Source organism: Pygoscelis adeliae, unplaced genomic scaffold, assembly GCF_000699105.1.
Source record: "Pygoscelis adeliae isolate BGI_AS28 unplaced genomic scaffold, ASM69910v1 Scaffold286, whole genome shotgun sequence".
Taxonomy (NCBI): domain Eukaryota; kingdom Metazoa; phylum Chordata; class Aves; order Sphenisciformes; family Spheniscidae; genus Pygoscelis; species Pygoscelis adeliae.
In genome coordinates this window covers 2,961,995-2,974,194 of record NW_008825076.1, presented here as the reverse complement: position 1 = coordinate 2,974,194, position 12,200 = coordinate 2,961,995, and the positions used below count along the sequence as shown (strand labels likewise).

Below are 12,200 nucleotides of genomic sequence, written 5' to 3'. Positions count from 1 at the left end.
CAGATTTTGTAAATATTAATTGGCACATTCTCTTAATGTAGACAGGCATGTTTGCTAGGTTACGCTGGACTCTTAAGAAGTTAACCTGCACTTACACCAATATTAAGTTGCAATGCTGGTTTAAGCAATCCTAATCCTTTCATTGCTGTTCAGCCCCATCCTGCTCCCTACATCCTCCCTTCGTGCAGAGACACAGTGAATGGGAGCAGAGAACCGTTTTCTGCACTGCCAGGCTATTGCCTTGGCTGGGAACAACATCCCAGGGCTTTGGAGGATGACATGGTGACCTGGGCCAGGGCTGGAGAGCCCAGTTCTAGCAGAAGCACCTACCTTGTCCAAAAGGAGGGGAGAGCAGTTTGGGTCCTGCTTTGGAGTTGAATTCAATGCTTGCCCGTACAAACTGTGGGGAAAACGTGCCTGGACTGTGCATGCAATTAGCTGGTTCAGCTGCTGTGGTGCCCCGTGGAGCTGAACTAATTTGCCCACGTGCAGGCAATAGCTGCTGTGCAGTCTCTGGGCACTGAGCTGTTTGGAGAGCTGGCGGTGGAGGCTTTAATGCTCTCTAGCTCGCGGAGGGCTCTGGCACAGGCTCGGCTTATTGCCTGCCCCAGTGTGGACTTCTTGTTCTGGTTCACTCTCCCTGCCCCGGGGGGCCAGGGTGGGCACTGCCGTGTGCACTCTTGTGCTTAGCACAGGAGGGAAATAAGACTCAGGGTTATAATGTTTGGAGAGTCGCTTTGGCTGTCCCCAGAGTTAAGGCCACACCTTGCCCTCGGTTGGGATGTGCGTGGGACACGCTGTGCCACTGAGCCCAGACTCTTCAGGAAGGGGTCCAGCAGCATCCCTCGCTTGCTGCGTGTCTGGGATTTCTTCCCCTGTAACTGCTGAAATGGCAATATCTAGATCCTAAGCAGAACAAGTATTTGGAGCTGCTCTTAACCTGGAGATCAAAGCAAAACAGCTTAATCCTCTTGCCTGTCACCTATTTCCAAGCTGTTTGACAGCAGAAATGTTAAGCTAAACGGCGTGTGTGTTTGGCAGCATTGACTGCGCAGGGATTTTGAAGCTGAGAAATGCAGACATCGAGCTGCGCAAGGGAGAGACAGACATCGGCAGGAAGAACACCCGTGTCCGGCTTGTCTTCCGTGTGCACATCCCCGAGTCCAATGGCAGGATCATTTCTCTGCAAGCAGCATCGAACCCTATCGAATGCTGTAAGTACCCCCTGAGGTTTTCTCCTTCTCCGTCTTTTGCAACAACGATCGTCTTGTCCCTCTGCTCCAGGTTAGCACTGAGGGGAAAAAACCCGACGTGCTCAGATAGGCAAATGCAAGGTGCTCTGTTCTTCCTGCGCTGCCTGGGTCTCTGCCACCGTTTGAGTGACCTGCGGCTCTCACCTATGTGCACTCCCTTTCCTGAAACAAGCTTTGGCAGCAGGTGGCTCTTCACAGTGCTTAGAGCTTGTGAGGACAGCAAGGGACTTTTGGGCTTTTGCAAATTTTATTAGTGTGTTGCTGCTGGATCTTTCTGGCTAGCAGGTCCTTTCTGGGAGCAGGGAGCTAGTGTGGGTGTGTGTATAGGGGCGTATATACATTCTCCCTGTTTGTGCATGAGTGTGCAAGCTGCCTGCGTTCCTGGGAGTGGTTTTATTTTGAGTGGAGGCACAACCAGAACTTGTTATCCACAAGCTGGCGGGTGGTTGGAGGTTTTGAATTCAAACCTGGGCCAAATCCTAGCACTGTGGCCAGTCCCGCCTGCCGAAGGAGTGACTGCAGTCCTCTGATCTGAGCCGTGGCAGGAGCACAACTGAAATGGAAAAACAGGTTTGATTTTGAGGCTCGAGTACATCCTGGTTATTGTTTTTGCTAGATGTCGATGCTAAGGGGCGTGCAGCTCAGGAGGCTGCAGCTGAAGCAGGGAAAGCCCAGGTTGTTCTGGTATTCCCCCTGAGGGACAGAAGAAAACTTGCAGTTTTGATTTTTTGGGGGGCAAATCCTACAAGCATGTAAGCTGAGAAAACTGCACCTCCCACTCATTTTAACGTGCTGGATCCTGAGAAAGAGAGGCCTCTGACAAGGTGCGTCCCATGTTGCAGTCATTTCTGGAAGGGCTCCACCCACTTTGCTGGTTCATGTGCATCCTGTGATGCTTTTTGTTGGTAAATGGTGCCTCTTCAGCGGTTTGGGGATTTCACAAATATATAATGAACAGTTTTCCTCTCCCTTTGCTGAATGACTCACCCCTTTAGCAGAACCTGTCTTGCCATAAGTCATGCGAAGAAAGTCATTGAAGAGTTTCTCATGTGTGAGGTTTTTTTATTGAGATGCAGGCTTTACTTAAATAACAACTGCTTAGAATAAGAGAGGAGCCGATTTTGGATGGGAAATCAAGAGAAATTGTGGCTAGTGAATATTGATGGCAGCTTTTTAAAAAACAGTAGAAATGAATAAACAAGGCAAGGCCAAGGAGAGGATGAAGGGTACGTGTGATCTCTTGGCAATGTTTATGAGAAGATACCAACTATCAGAGCATTTTAGCAGCTGAGTGAAGTCTCCTGGCACTGCGATGGAGAAGGGAGAATAGTGGGAGTAGCCATCACCTTTCTCCATAGGAAACGGTTATGATCCTTTATGGGACCAGATGGCTGAAACAATAGTGGCCTCCACCCCAAACGTGTCCCTGCTGAAACAAAGGCCCATTTGCTAAAGGAAACATTCAGCAAACTGCAGCTTCTGTGGATAGGAAGGGAATTGCGGCAAAGGATCACCTGGCTTCTCCTTCAACTTCTTTTCTGAGTGGAAACAGCCCATTCCTGCCTGCAATGGGGAACTACTCGGGTAGGGAAACTCCAGGTGTAACTCGTACATCCTCTGTACCGAAAAAGGGCACGAGCCCAGAGCAGGGGGTGGATGGTCCCCGGGTCGTGCAGGGAGCCCCGCAGATCACACCCCACTTATTCAAATTCTCCTACAGGAAAAGCAAATATGAGTTAGCCAGGCATTTCTAAGACGCTTCCACAATTGCACGTTGTATTTGTGCCCATCATCAAAGAGTGTTCAAGCAGAAATCTGGTCACGGTTTACAGAATAAGATCACATTTTTCCGAATTGTATGTGTACACCTAATTTGCCTGTGCAATGACTGCTATTTGCAACGGCTTGTTTAAGATGTTTAGGCATTTATACTGAGATGTGTTAGCTCTGATGAGTCTTAGGGGCATAAAAAAGCCAAGAGTGGAGATACCAGTATAAGTGGCTTATTTTTATGTTTTTTATAATTAAAATACGAAAATGTTGGCTGCATAGCAGACAGCAAAGGTCCTACAAGAAAAAATATATTTGTTCCCCAAGGAAGAAAAAAGTTTTATTTTTGGAATAGTGGATGTACTGGCAATTTGGAGAGATAATGTTAAGGACTGCTCTTCTGAACTCATGGAAATAGAGTATAAAGTGATCTGGAGTAATAAGCCTCTTCCATTTAGAACGTATGTTGCATATTTAGCAATGTTTTTGCATTTCAGTAGCACTTCCTGATCTCAGCCCAGTTCTGGGAAGATGGTTAAAAACATTAGTTGGTTCAGCCAGCATTAGTAATGCAGGCTAAATCACACTAGAGATGATAATCTCAGTTTCTCCCAGACTATCTGCACATGTTGCAGAGCTCGTAGTCTCATGTAAGCTCAGGTGACCTGCCAAGAAGGGCCATGCTGGGGCTCCGTGACATTTTCTCCTTGTGTCCCACGTCCCAGCTTCGTGTGCTGCTGGGATTCTCTTTTTTCCCTTTGTTTGCTTTTTCATTTTTTTGGCATGGCCACCTGGGAACCCTTATCCTCAGGGACTCTCCTGTAAGATCTCTCCTGTCTGGTAGCTGTGAATAATATCCCTCCGGGAAAGCCTTATTAAGTAGCAGCTTTAAGATAACTGGCTGTTTCCCTACCAGTGGGGTTCCCTGGAGAGCACTGTTGCTACCAACAGAATATCTGAGTGCTCTCCTCAGCAGAAGCCGATCCCGGCTAAAAACTCCCACCGGTGTCAGCAGATCATTAGCTGCAATGAAGCAAGAACTGTGAAGTATCTGCTTTTCACGGGGCGATTTGGTTCCACCTCATCTGTGTCACATTCAGCACTTGACAGGTTTTAGGAGGGGATTTCACAGGTTCAAAGCATCATCCGGAGCGAGTTCCTCCCCAGGCAGCTGTGTGGGAGGACCAAGGAGGTGATATGTTGTTAAATGATCAGTTATGCCTTAAAATGGACCTCATATCCAGACAAGCCTGCACATTCAGCAGCTTGCAGCTTTTTTCTCCTGTTGCCTGTTGATTCGTTCTGAAATCACCGAGGAGGCAAAGGCATTTGAAAGCCCTCTGAGAATTGTAGCAACAGGCCATCACTTAGGGATAAAAAGCCACTGTCTTGTAGGTGTGGTGCTGGAAAGGTGAGAAAAATCCCTTCTCCTGGGTGTTTCTCCATGCTGAGTCCATGAAATGGCAGCAAGCCCCACAGGCGCTATGTGAGATGTCTCCGGGATCCACAGCCGATGGGTCCATGCAGCAGCGTGCTGCCTGGCCCGGCTGCCTGCCTGCGCACTTCTGCACACCTCGGTGCCGTTAGTACTGCAGTTGTGCATGCCCGAACGTCTGTCCTGCTTGTGCAGGTCTGTGCTTTAGGCACAGGCACAAACCAGCTCGTGTAGGTGAGCTCTCACGGGGCCAGGCAGGGCTATCACAGAGCTGCTATCACAGAAGGTGGTGAAATCGCATGCATGAAGGGTTACTGAGTTAACTTGTCCCTTCAAATACAGCCCTAATAACAACAAGCCACTTGGTGAATCACCCATGGAGGGCTTTGGTATTTGCAGACCTGATCGTTATTTTCAAACCTTTAAGACAATTTCTGTAACATTAGTTCTATTCACTTGCTTTCATTTACCTTCCACTATGAGCTGAAACTCATTTCTTGGTGATTGATTGATCTCTGGAGTTGTGTTTCTACTCCTTAGCTGAAGCATCCATGGAGCGGAGGAGCAGTATTGAAGGGAGTTCAGAGTAGCCACATAAGCACCTGCGAGGCAGCTTGTTTTACTCCATGCTGTCAGCAACCAAAAATGGCTTTATGCAAGCGTCTGCGAGATGTGAGTGTAAGGCTTAGGAGTATCATCCACACTGTGTCACAGTTTTTATGCTAATGGATCCTGGTTAAACCATCCCAAAGTGTCTCACAGTTCTTGTTTCATATAATCCATGTTTGCTGATACTAAGCTGTGCTCATGAATCCCTTGAAATGCAAACGATCACACTTCGCACGAGAGGAGGAGTCCAAAATCCTGTGCTTATAATAGATATTCCGGGGTGGTAAAAAACAAAACAAACAAAACTTATTACTAAAGAACTGTGTGTCCATCTGAGGAATTTAAATAGTTTCTATTATTGACCATATTTTGTTCCACTAAATTGGGTCAAATATCTTATTTCCCTTTAATCAATTTCCCTGGAAGTTTCCTTTATTTTTCTCTCCTTCTAGTAGATTTTCCCATAATATTAGACAATCTGAGCCTATGATATGTGACACATTCATAACTACAGAGGAAAGAGCTAGTCATGTAAAAGAATGTTGTCTTGGCAAACCAGCGAGCGCTTTTCCTTGGGCGGGAGCTGTGCTGGTTGGAATACAATGGCAGGCAAGAAGGAGTCTTAGTTTACTGAGATAAAAAAGCAGAAACAAATCGTCTCTTTGCACCTGGGAGATACCCATTTGCAAGTTTAACCGTAACTATGATTATTACGAGAGTAGCAGTTGAATTAAAGGAATTTTTCACACGTTTCATTTCAACTTCAAGACAGTCACATAGTTTGCCATAAAAACAGCTGACATAAAACCTGGTGCTTTTTCTAAAGTAAAATTTTTCTCTCTCCTAAAGCACAGAATTTAAAAGTTAATTCTGACAACATTTGCCACTTTTAATGTGCAACCAAAAGATTTCAGTCTGGAAAGTCTGAGTCAGACAGAAGGAAAATGCCTGCCCTTTTTGCAGGCTGCAAGCCTTGCTATGAGGATAAACTCCTGTTTACTTTTTGTCTTTGCAATACTGCTGTTGGTAAAAGCAAGTGCCCCAGTGTATTACGCAGAGCATGGATTTCTGAGCATAAATTAAGCTCAGCAGATCTCCTCCACAAGGGATTAAAGGGAAATGCTGTGCATACCCGCAGAGATGATCGACAGAGAAGTGAACCGAGGCCATGGTTTTCCTGTCATTAATCACACGCTGGTTTGGTGAGCTGGCTGCAGTTCATAGAAAGTATCATACTTATCTGACACTGCTGCCATCAGTGCTTGTCACCCCTGCTTCGCAAGGACATCATAAAATGAATTATGTGCAGGGAAGGAGGTGGAGAAAAGCCCTCTATTTTGGTGCTTTTTTCTTGGATGGCTCTGCACAAACTGCTGATTAAGTCTTGCTGGCAACAAATTGGAAACTGTTGTCATTCATACTGAGTTCTTCTTTTCATAGCATTTGGATCACATTCTGAAGGTTTCCCATCTAATTATGAGGGTTGGAAATTTGCTTTATTTACTTGATTCTCACTTAAGCCTTCCACTGCCCCATACTCCTAATTCATCCCATCCCTCCAATTAGAAGATTGCTGCTCTCTAGGGTGCCTTACTGATGTCTACCTGCCTGCTAGAGATGTCTCCTGTCCTTGGTCCTCCCCTGGCTCCCATACTGCAGCTCCCCAGCCTTTGCCTCTCCTCCCACCAGAGGGCTCAGGGTGCTTCAGTGTGTGATGGATGAGATCAAAGTCTCAGGACATTAATGCGTTGGATAAGCATTGCGCACAGGAGCTCTGCTCCTATCAATCCTGCCTCAGGCAGGCAGCTCGTTGTAAATAAACACAGTGTCACAGGAGGAACAAGATACTGACTTTGGCTCATTAAGGTTTGCACTGAGGTGGAAGAATTAATCCCACAACAAATTACGCCTCTGCTGTTGCTTCTAGGGTTCGGGATTTTTTTTAGCATCAGACACCCAGCTCTATCTGCTCTTCTCAAATCCAACAGAAATCAGTGGCTGGAGCCAAGAGCCTTTGGGGGTTTGAAAAGACATGTCAGGAGTGGTGAGTCACGGCTTGAAAGCTTCCAGCAAGCTGGGATGAGCTGGGGCTGCCCTGGGCAGGGTAAGGACGGGGGGCGGTCCAAAGAGGGACCCGGACATTTGGCCTGGGGAGACTGCTGCACTGGGGGAGCAGGTCGTGACCCCACGTCTTTTAAGTAGCCACATTTTTTGGTTTACTTGGCTTGTGATGGCAGTTAGAGATAATTAGAGATGATACTAGCTGCAGGTGAGCCTCAATCCTTGTGATTGCCCAGGACAAGATCTCTCCTGAACTGGTAACAGGGACAACAGGTAAACCTAAGTTCTGGATCTGGTGGTGTAGGCAGCAGAAAGATGGCATGGAGCAGATTTCACTCTAGCAGCTATTCTTTCGCCTCTGTTTATGCAGAGGTTTGCATGGAGGCCTCCAGCCTCTCTGCAGAAGGTGGCACTCAGATAGCACGCTGATACACGGAGGCTGTAGGGTATCTTCGCTCTGGAAGTGATGGTCAGACCCGTGCTGCTCTGCGCAGAGTTCACAAGACTGTTCCTCGCGAGAGGCAGATCACATTAGTGTTTTTGCTTTGCCTACATTACCTGATCCAGCCCTTACTCTTATTGCACACGCAGGGAGAGGGATTGCAGAGACGGTTCCTCTCCAGAGGCTGTTAAGAGACATTTAGCTTCAGTTAAGACTCCTCATAAAACTAGTCAGCTTTTGGGCAAGACAAGGCAGTGCTTGGAAGGCTTCCAAGCCGGTGGAAGGAAACACGATGCTCAGGCTGGGCTAGAACTGCTCATCCCGGGAGATACGTGCAGGAGGAGCACTGATGGGGAGAGCTGGGAGACGTGGAGGGAAAGGGGCTCTCAGGTGGAGCTGGGATCACCTAAGGAGCACGTTAGGGAATACAACTGAGGTTGTCACTTGGAACCTGCTAGCAGCAATGGGCAGCACTCTCCTGGGGGAGATTTGGAGCTGCAACAGACTTATCCAGGTAATCAGTTGTCTCAAAATATCCCTTTTTTCCCCTAGAAACCAAATAGCCTCTCTGCTGAAAAAGGAACAGTTATGGATGCTGCGGGCAGGTGAGGAAGAAAGAAACACCTTCGCCCTGCCTTGGTACACTTCCTTTCAGTCAGCCTCCAGGCTTGTGCATCCCCTGTGAAGCACTCAGCCTGCCGGCCCCTTTCCTCCACCTGCTGGCATAGGGAAGGGGATAAAGGCTCACCCCCCCGAGAAGCGCCCTGTGCCCCTGCAGCGGGTGCACATGAGCCTGGGTGGGCTGTGGGCAGCAGCAGGCCTGCCGAGCGGCGCGGGCAGGGGAGGCAGCAGAGGGGCTGCTTCCCTCCCAGGCTGAGGCTCACTGGAGGTGGTGCAGCGCTCCGAGACAGCAGCTCCCTTTCTCTCTTGTGTCGCTGTGTGCATTGTATTTCTTGGCACCATGCATCCATGACATCTTGATTTGCAGACAGTCAAATAAAATAGAAAAATAACGTCCCCTGTTAATAGGTTGACACACTGCTTCAGGCCAAGTGTGAGTATTTCTGTAGCATTTGCTTTGCTGCCTTATGTCAGTAACTGTTGCTATTGAAAGTAAACACCCCAACTGGTTAAATCAACAGAGTTTTGTTTATTCAAAGCTCATAAACTCCAGTAGCTGTAGGTCACTTTATGAAGTGCCAACCCCTGGGGGAAGAAAAGGAATAGTGTGAAATTATTGCATGCAGTCCACCCATCATGAGCCTTAGAGGAAGGGGATTTATTGGCAATTAATATTTCTTGCAGAGGAAAAAAAAGTAATCCTATTGAGGCAGCTCCACACTGAACCTTGAGCCTCGTTACTGGTGGAAATGGGGAGTGGGATAAAACCTTCTTACAGGCCTGGGTAAAAAAAAAGATTTTCATTGGAAAATGAAAAGTTGTTTTTTTTAGAAAAGGGTTTGGAAACCACATAGTGGGAGGAGAAGAGTGCAGGCAAAATGGGGCAGAGGAAACCCGGCGCTCAGTAGGTACTTGTATTCCTCCACCTTTCCCTTTAGCACGATATCTGCATTGAGAAACTCAGCTGAAACGCTTCCAGATGGTATTATTCTGCTGCACATATAAAGCACATGTGGGTTTTGTACACCTACAGGCGTGATCAAGTCTGGGTCAGGGCAAAAGCTGTTTTGGAGGTGCTCGTAGCTTGCTTGTGCTGTAGCCATGCCAGAACATAGCTCTGCATCAGCCTGGCTGCTGCTGGCTGTGGGGCTGTGGCAGCATGGACCTGCATCGGGGTACCTGCAGAACATCTCTGCCCATCACAGGCTTCCAGCCAGCACTGCTGAGGCCACCCCAGCTCAGCTGAGGATGGCAAAAGAGTTTTTGGCGTTTCCTAAGAGCCGGGATGCACATTCCTGGTGAACCGGCTGTCCTCCCCGGCTCCCTGGTAGGTCGCGGCGTACACAAACACTGCGCTCTATGGAAGTTGGACAGAGACTTGGTCTTCAGCAGCGATTTCCAACTTGCCGAGATCCAAATGTAATTAAGATGAGTCAGACGGTTATTTCCAGGCTAAAATTTGTCCTTCCTCGTCCTGAAAAAGCCTTGAGAACCACTAAACTGTGGGATGTCAGGTACAAAGCTCTATACTAACACACTGAAATCTGTAGGAGACGTAGGTTAATCTGGAATTTTGATGATTTGGGATGCTTTGGGAGTGAAATTTGGGGATTGAATAGGAATAAACAGTGTCCAGGGCAAAGCCTAAATACATTATCTCTTGACTATTGTAGACATGTTTTTGATGATTGCTATTTACTCTTAAGCCTTTGAGGTTACAAATCTGTCTTTGTGATAAATCCAATTATGAACTCATCAAAAATTTGAGTATTTAGGGAAAGGAATTAATCATACGGCCATGTGAAAGAAATTAGTAGCTTCTGTGAAAATAATCTGAATATATATTCTTAATTGGCAGTATGTTAGCCCAGCTGTTGTTGTATAGTTGAAGGGAACAATGAGTCATAAGGTTGTTTTAAATAGATTTTTTTAAAATGCCTCTCAAATGGCACAAGAAAGTTATAAATATTGAATGATCAATATTTTTAACCAGAGCAAAAACTCTGTGTCATGACTGGCAGAAAGGGTTCAGCTGAGTTTGTCCTTGCTAGAAAAGTTGCGCCCCTCTTCTACAGACACCTGTCTGAAAGGTTTAACGCTTCCGCTTTCCCACCAAATATTCTAGCATTTTCTTCATGTGGTGAGAGAATTTGTACAGCTCTCACTGCAGCCAAGAGCTCCTGGGTTTTCGGCTTTCTGAAGGTTGCACAGCAGTAAAAGTGTGCTGGGACCAGGTCGCAGAAAGCACAGCCTTGCCTGTGTGCGAGTAGAGACCCAGCGCTGAACACACAGGATAACACTTCCTTATTTTTGGCTCAGCAGCCAACGGTGTTCAGTGAAGGGAAGACACAAGTGCTCAGGGTCTCTTGGGAGCAGGCTCTTTGTCAGAGAAAGTTAAAATCCAGCCAAGGCAGCTGTTAAATAGATGAGAGGCATCCTCTAGAGGCCTTTCCAGTTGGGGTGGATGAATCTGGAGGAGTTTGAGTGCAGGTCATGAACTCGCAGTTCACGAGATCCAAACTGCTGCCCACCTGGTCTGGTCACAGGGAAGATCATGATAGTTTCAAGCTAATGATAGTTTCCAGCTGTCTGCGGTGTAGGAGACAATTCTCGCATCTTTACTTTCTTCGGCTTCTGCTGCTTGTTAGCAAACAGTTGGAATGGGCTTGCAGGGATGGTGACCAGGATTCTCTGAAGCTTTTCTGACCATGCAAATGGCTGTTTTAATGGGATGAGAGGAAAGCAGGTGGAGAGATGGTGCTACCCTGGTTTTCTGGCTGGGAAAAGAGAGAATAACTTGCCAAAGTCACGCTCCAAGCTCGTGGCCAAGAACAGTAAAGGCCTTAGAAATCCTTGGTCACGTACATGCCCATGTGGATTCCACCCTACCTTTTCCTTCCTTGGCTTTTATAAGCAAACTCAGTCTGCAACACAGGGCCCTGCTTCTCAGACGTTCAGGCCGCTGCAAAGCATGCTTGCAAAAAGCCCAGGCTGCAGCAGAGTCCCGGTGTGACCCCTCCTGCTTGCCGACGCGAAGGCGGCTTCGTGATTGCCCCTCGTGTTGCGTGCACAAGTCTCGGTGCCTGCACATGGAGACAGTGCTTTTGTTGGCAAATGGACTGTTCCAGGCCCGGCATAGTCCCTTTTCTGTAGGAGGCGGTGGGCTTTTGTAGAAGAGGTTTATTTTTATTTTTTTTTCTGAAGGAATTCAGTGTTATTCAGTGGAATCCTCTCTGCAGGTGGAATTTTTGGGCTCCAGGACTGTAGTGTGCCTGCACTTGAAAATTTGGCCATTTATTTGGAAACAGAGATGGGCAAGTTCCAGCTCATTCATCCCAGCTGTCCTTTCTCAAGGACAAGGAGTAAGGCCAGCACAGCTGAAACGCTGCAGCCAGCTCCTGAATGTTTCCAAATAAAATGCCTTGAGTAAGTTTATTTTTCCCTCTCAAACCTAAATTTAGCACCCTGGAGAAGCTGCTTTGGCAGTCAATGGATGGTAACGATGACAAGATCGATCTGTGGATAGTTCTGGGAAGATTTGGAAAGTCCTGGTAAAACAGAGTTGGTTTCATTCATGTCTGCAATTTGTCCACAGCCCAAAGGTCTGCTCATGAACTTCCAATGGTTGAAAGACAAGATATTGATAGCTGCCTCGTTTATGGAGGACAACAGATGATCCTGACTGGACAAAATTTCACAGCAGAGTCCAAGGTGGTGTTCACAGAGAAAACATCAGGTAAGGCAGTTTTTTTTCTAACTGTCCCTAATGGGATAAGGCAAATCTGTAGTGCTGTTGTGTCTTATGGTCTCATCCTAAGATTTGTGCTTATGAGTAACTCTACTCAAGTGAGTAATCCCATTCAAGTTCATGTAAGTAAAACCAAATCGCTTGACTTAACCGTGTGTGTAAAATTAACCTAAGCAAATATTTGCATTAATGGCCTTTCAGGCACTGTTAAAGAGTAAATCAAAGCAATGTCATGGGGAAGGTTCACAAGAATATAGATGC

At 47.0% G+C, this 12,200-nt stretch overlaps 1 protein-coding gene across 1 annotated transcript in view; it reads left to right on the top strand.

The window, feature by feature from the left end:
* NFATC2 (nuclear factor of activated T-cells, cytoplasmic, calcineurin-dependent 2) overlaps window positions 1-12,200 on the top strand; it is a 98,646-nt gene that overhangs the window by 38,357 nt on the left and 48,089 nt on the right. Inside the window, exons 5-6 of the mRNA XM_009326754.1 lie at window positions 1,042-1,214; window positions 11,787-11,927. Coding sequence (XP_009325029.1) covers window positions 1,042-1,214; window positions 11,787-11,927 — 314 coding nt within the window. The remainder of the gene's footprint in view (window positions 1-1,041; window positions 1,215-11,786; window positions 11,928-12,200) is intronic.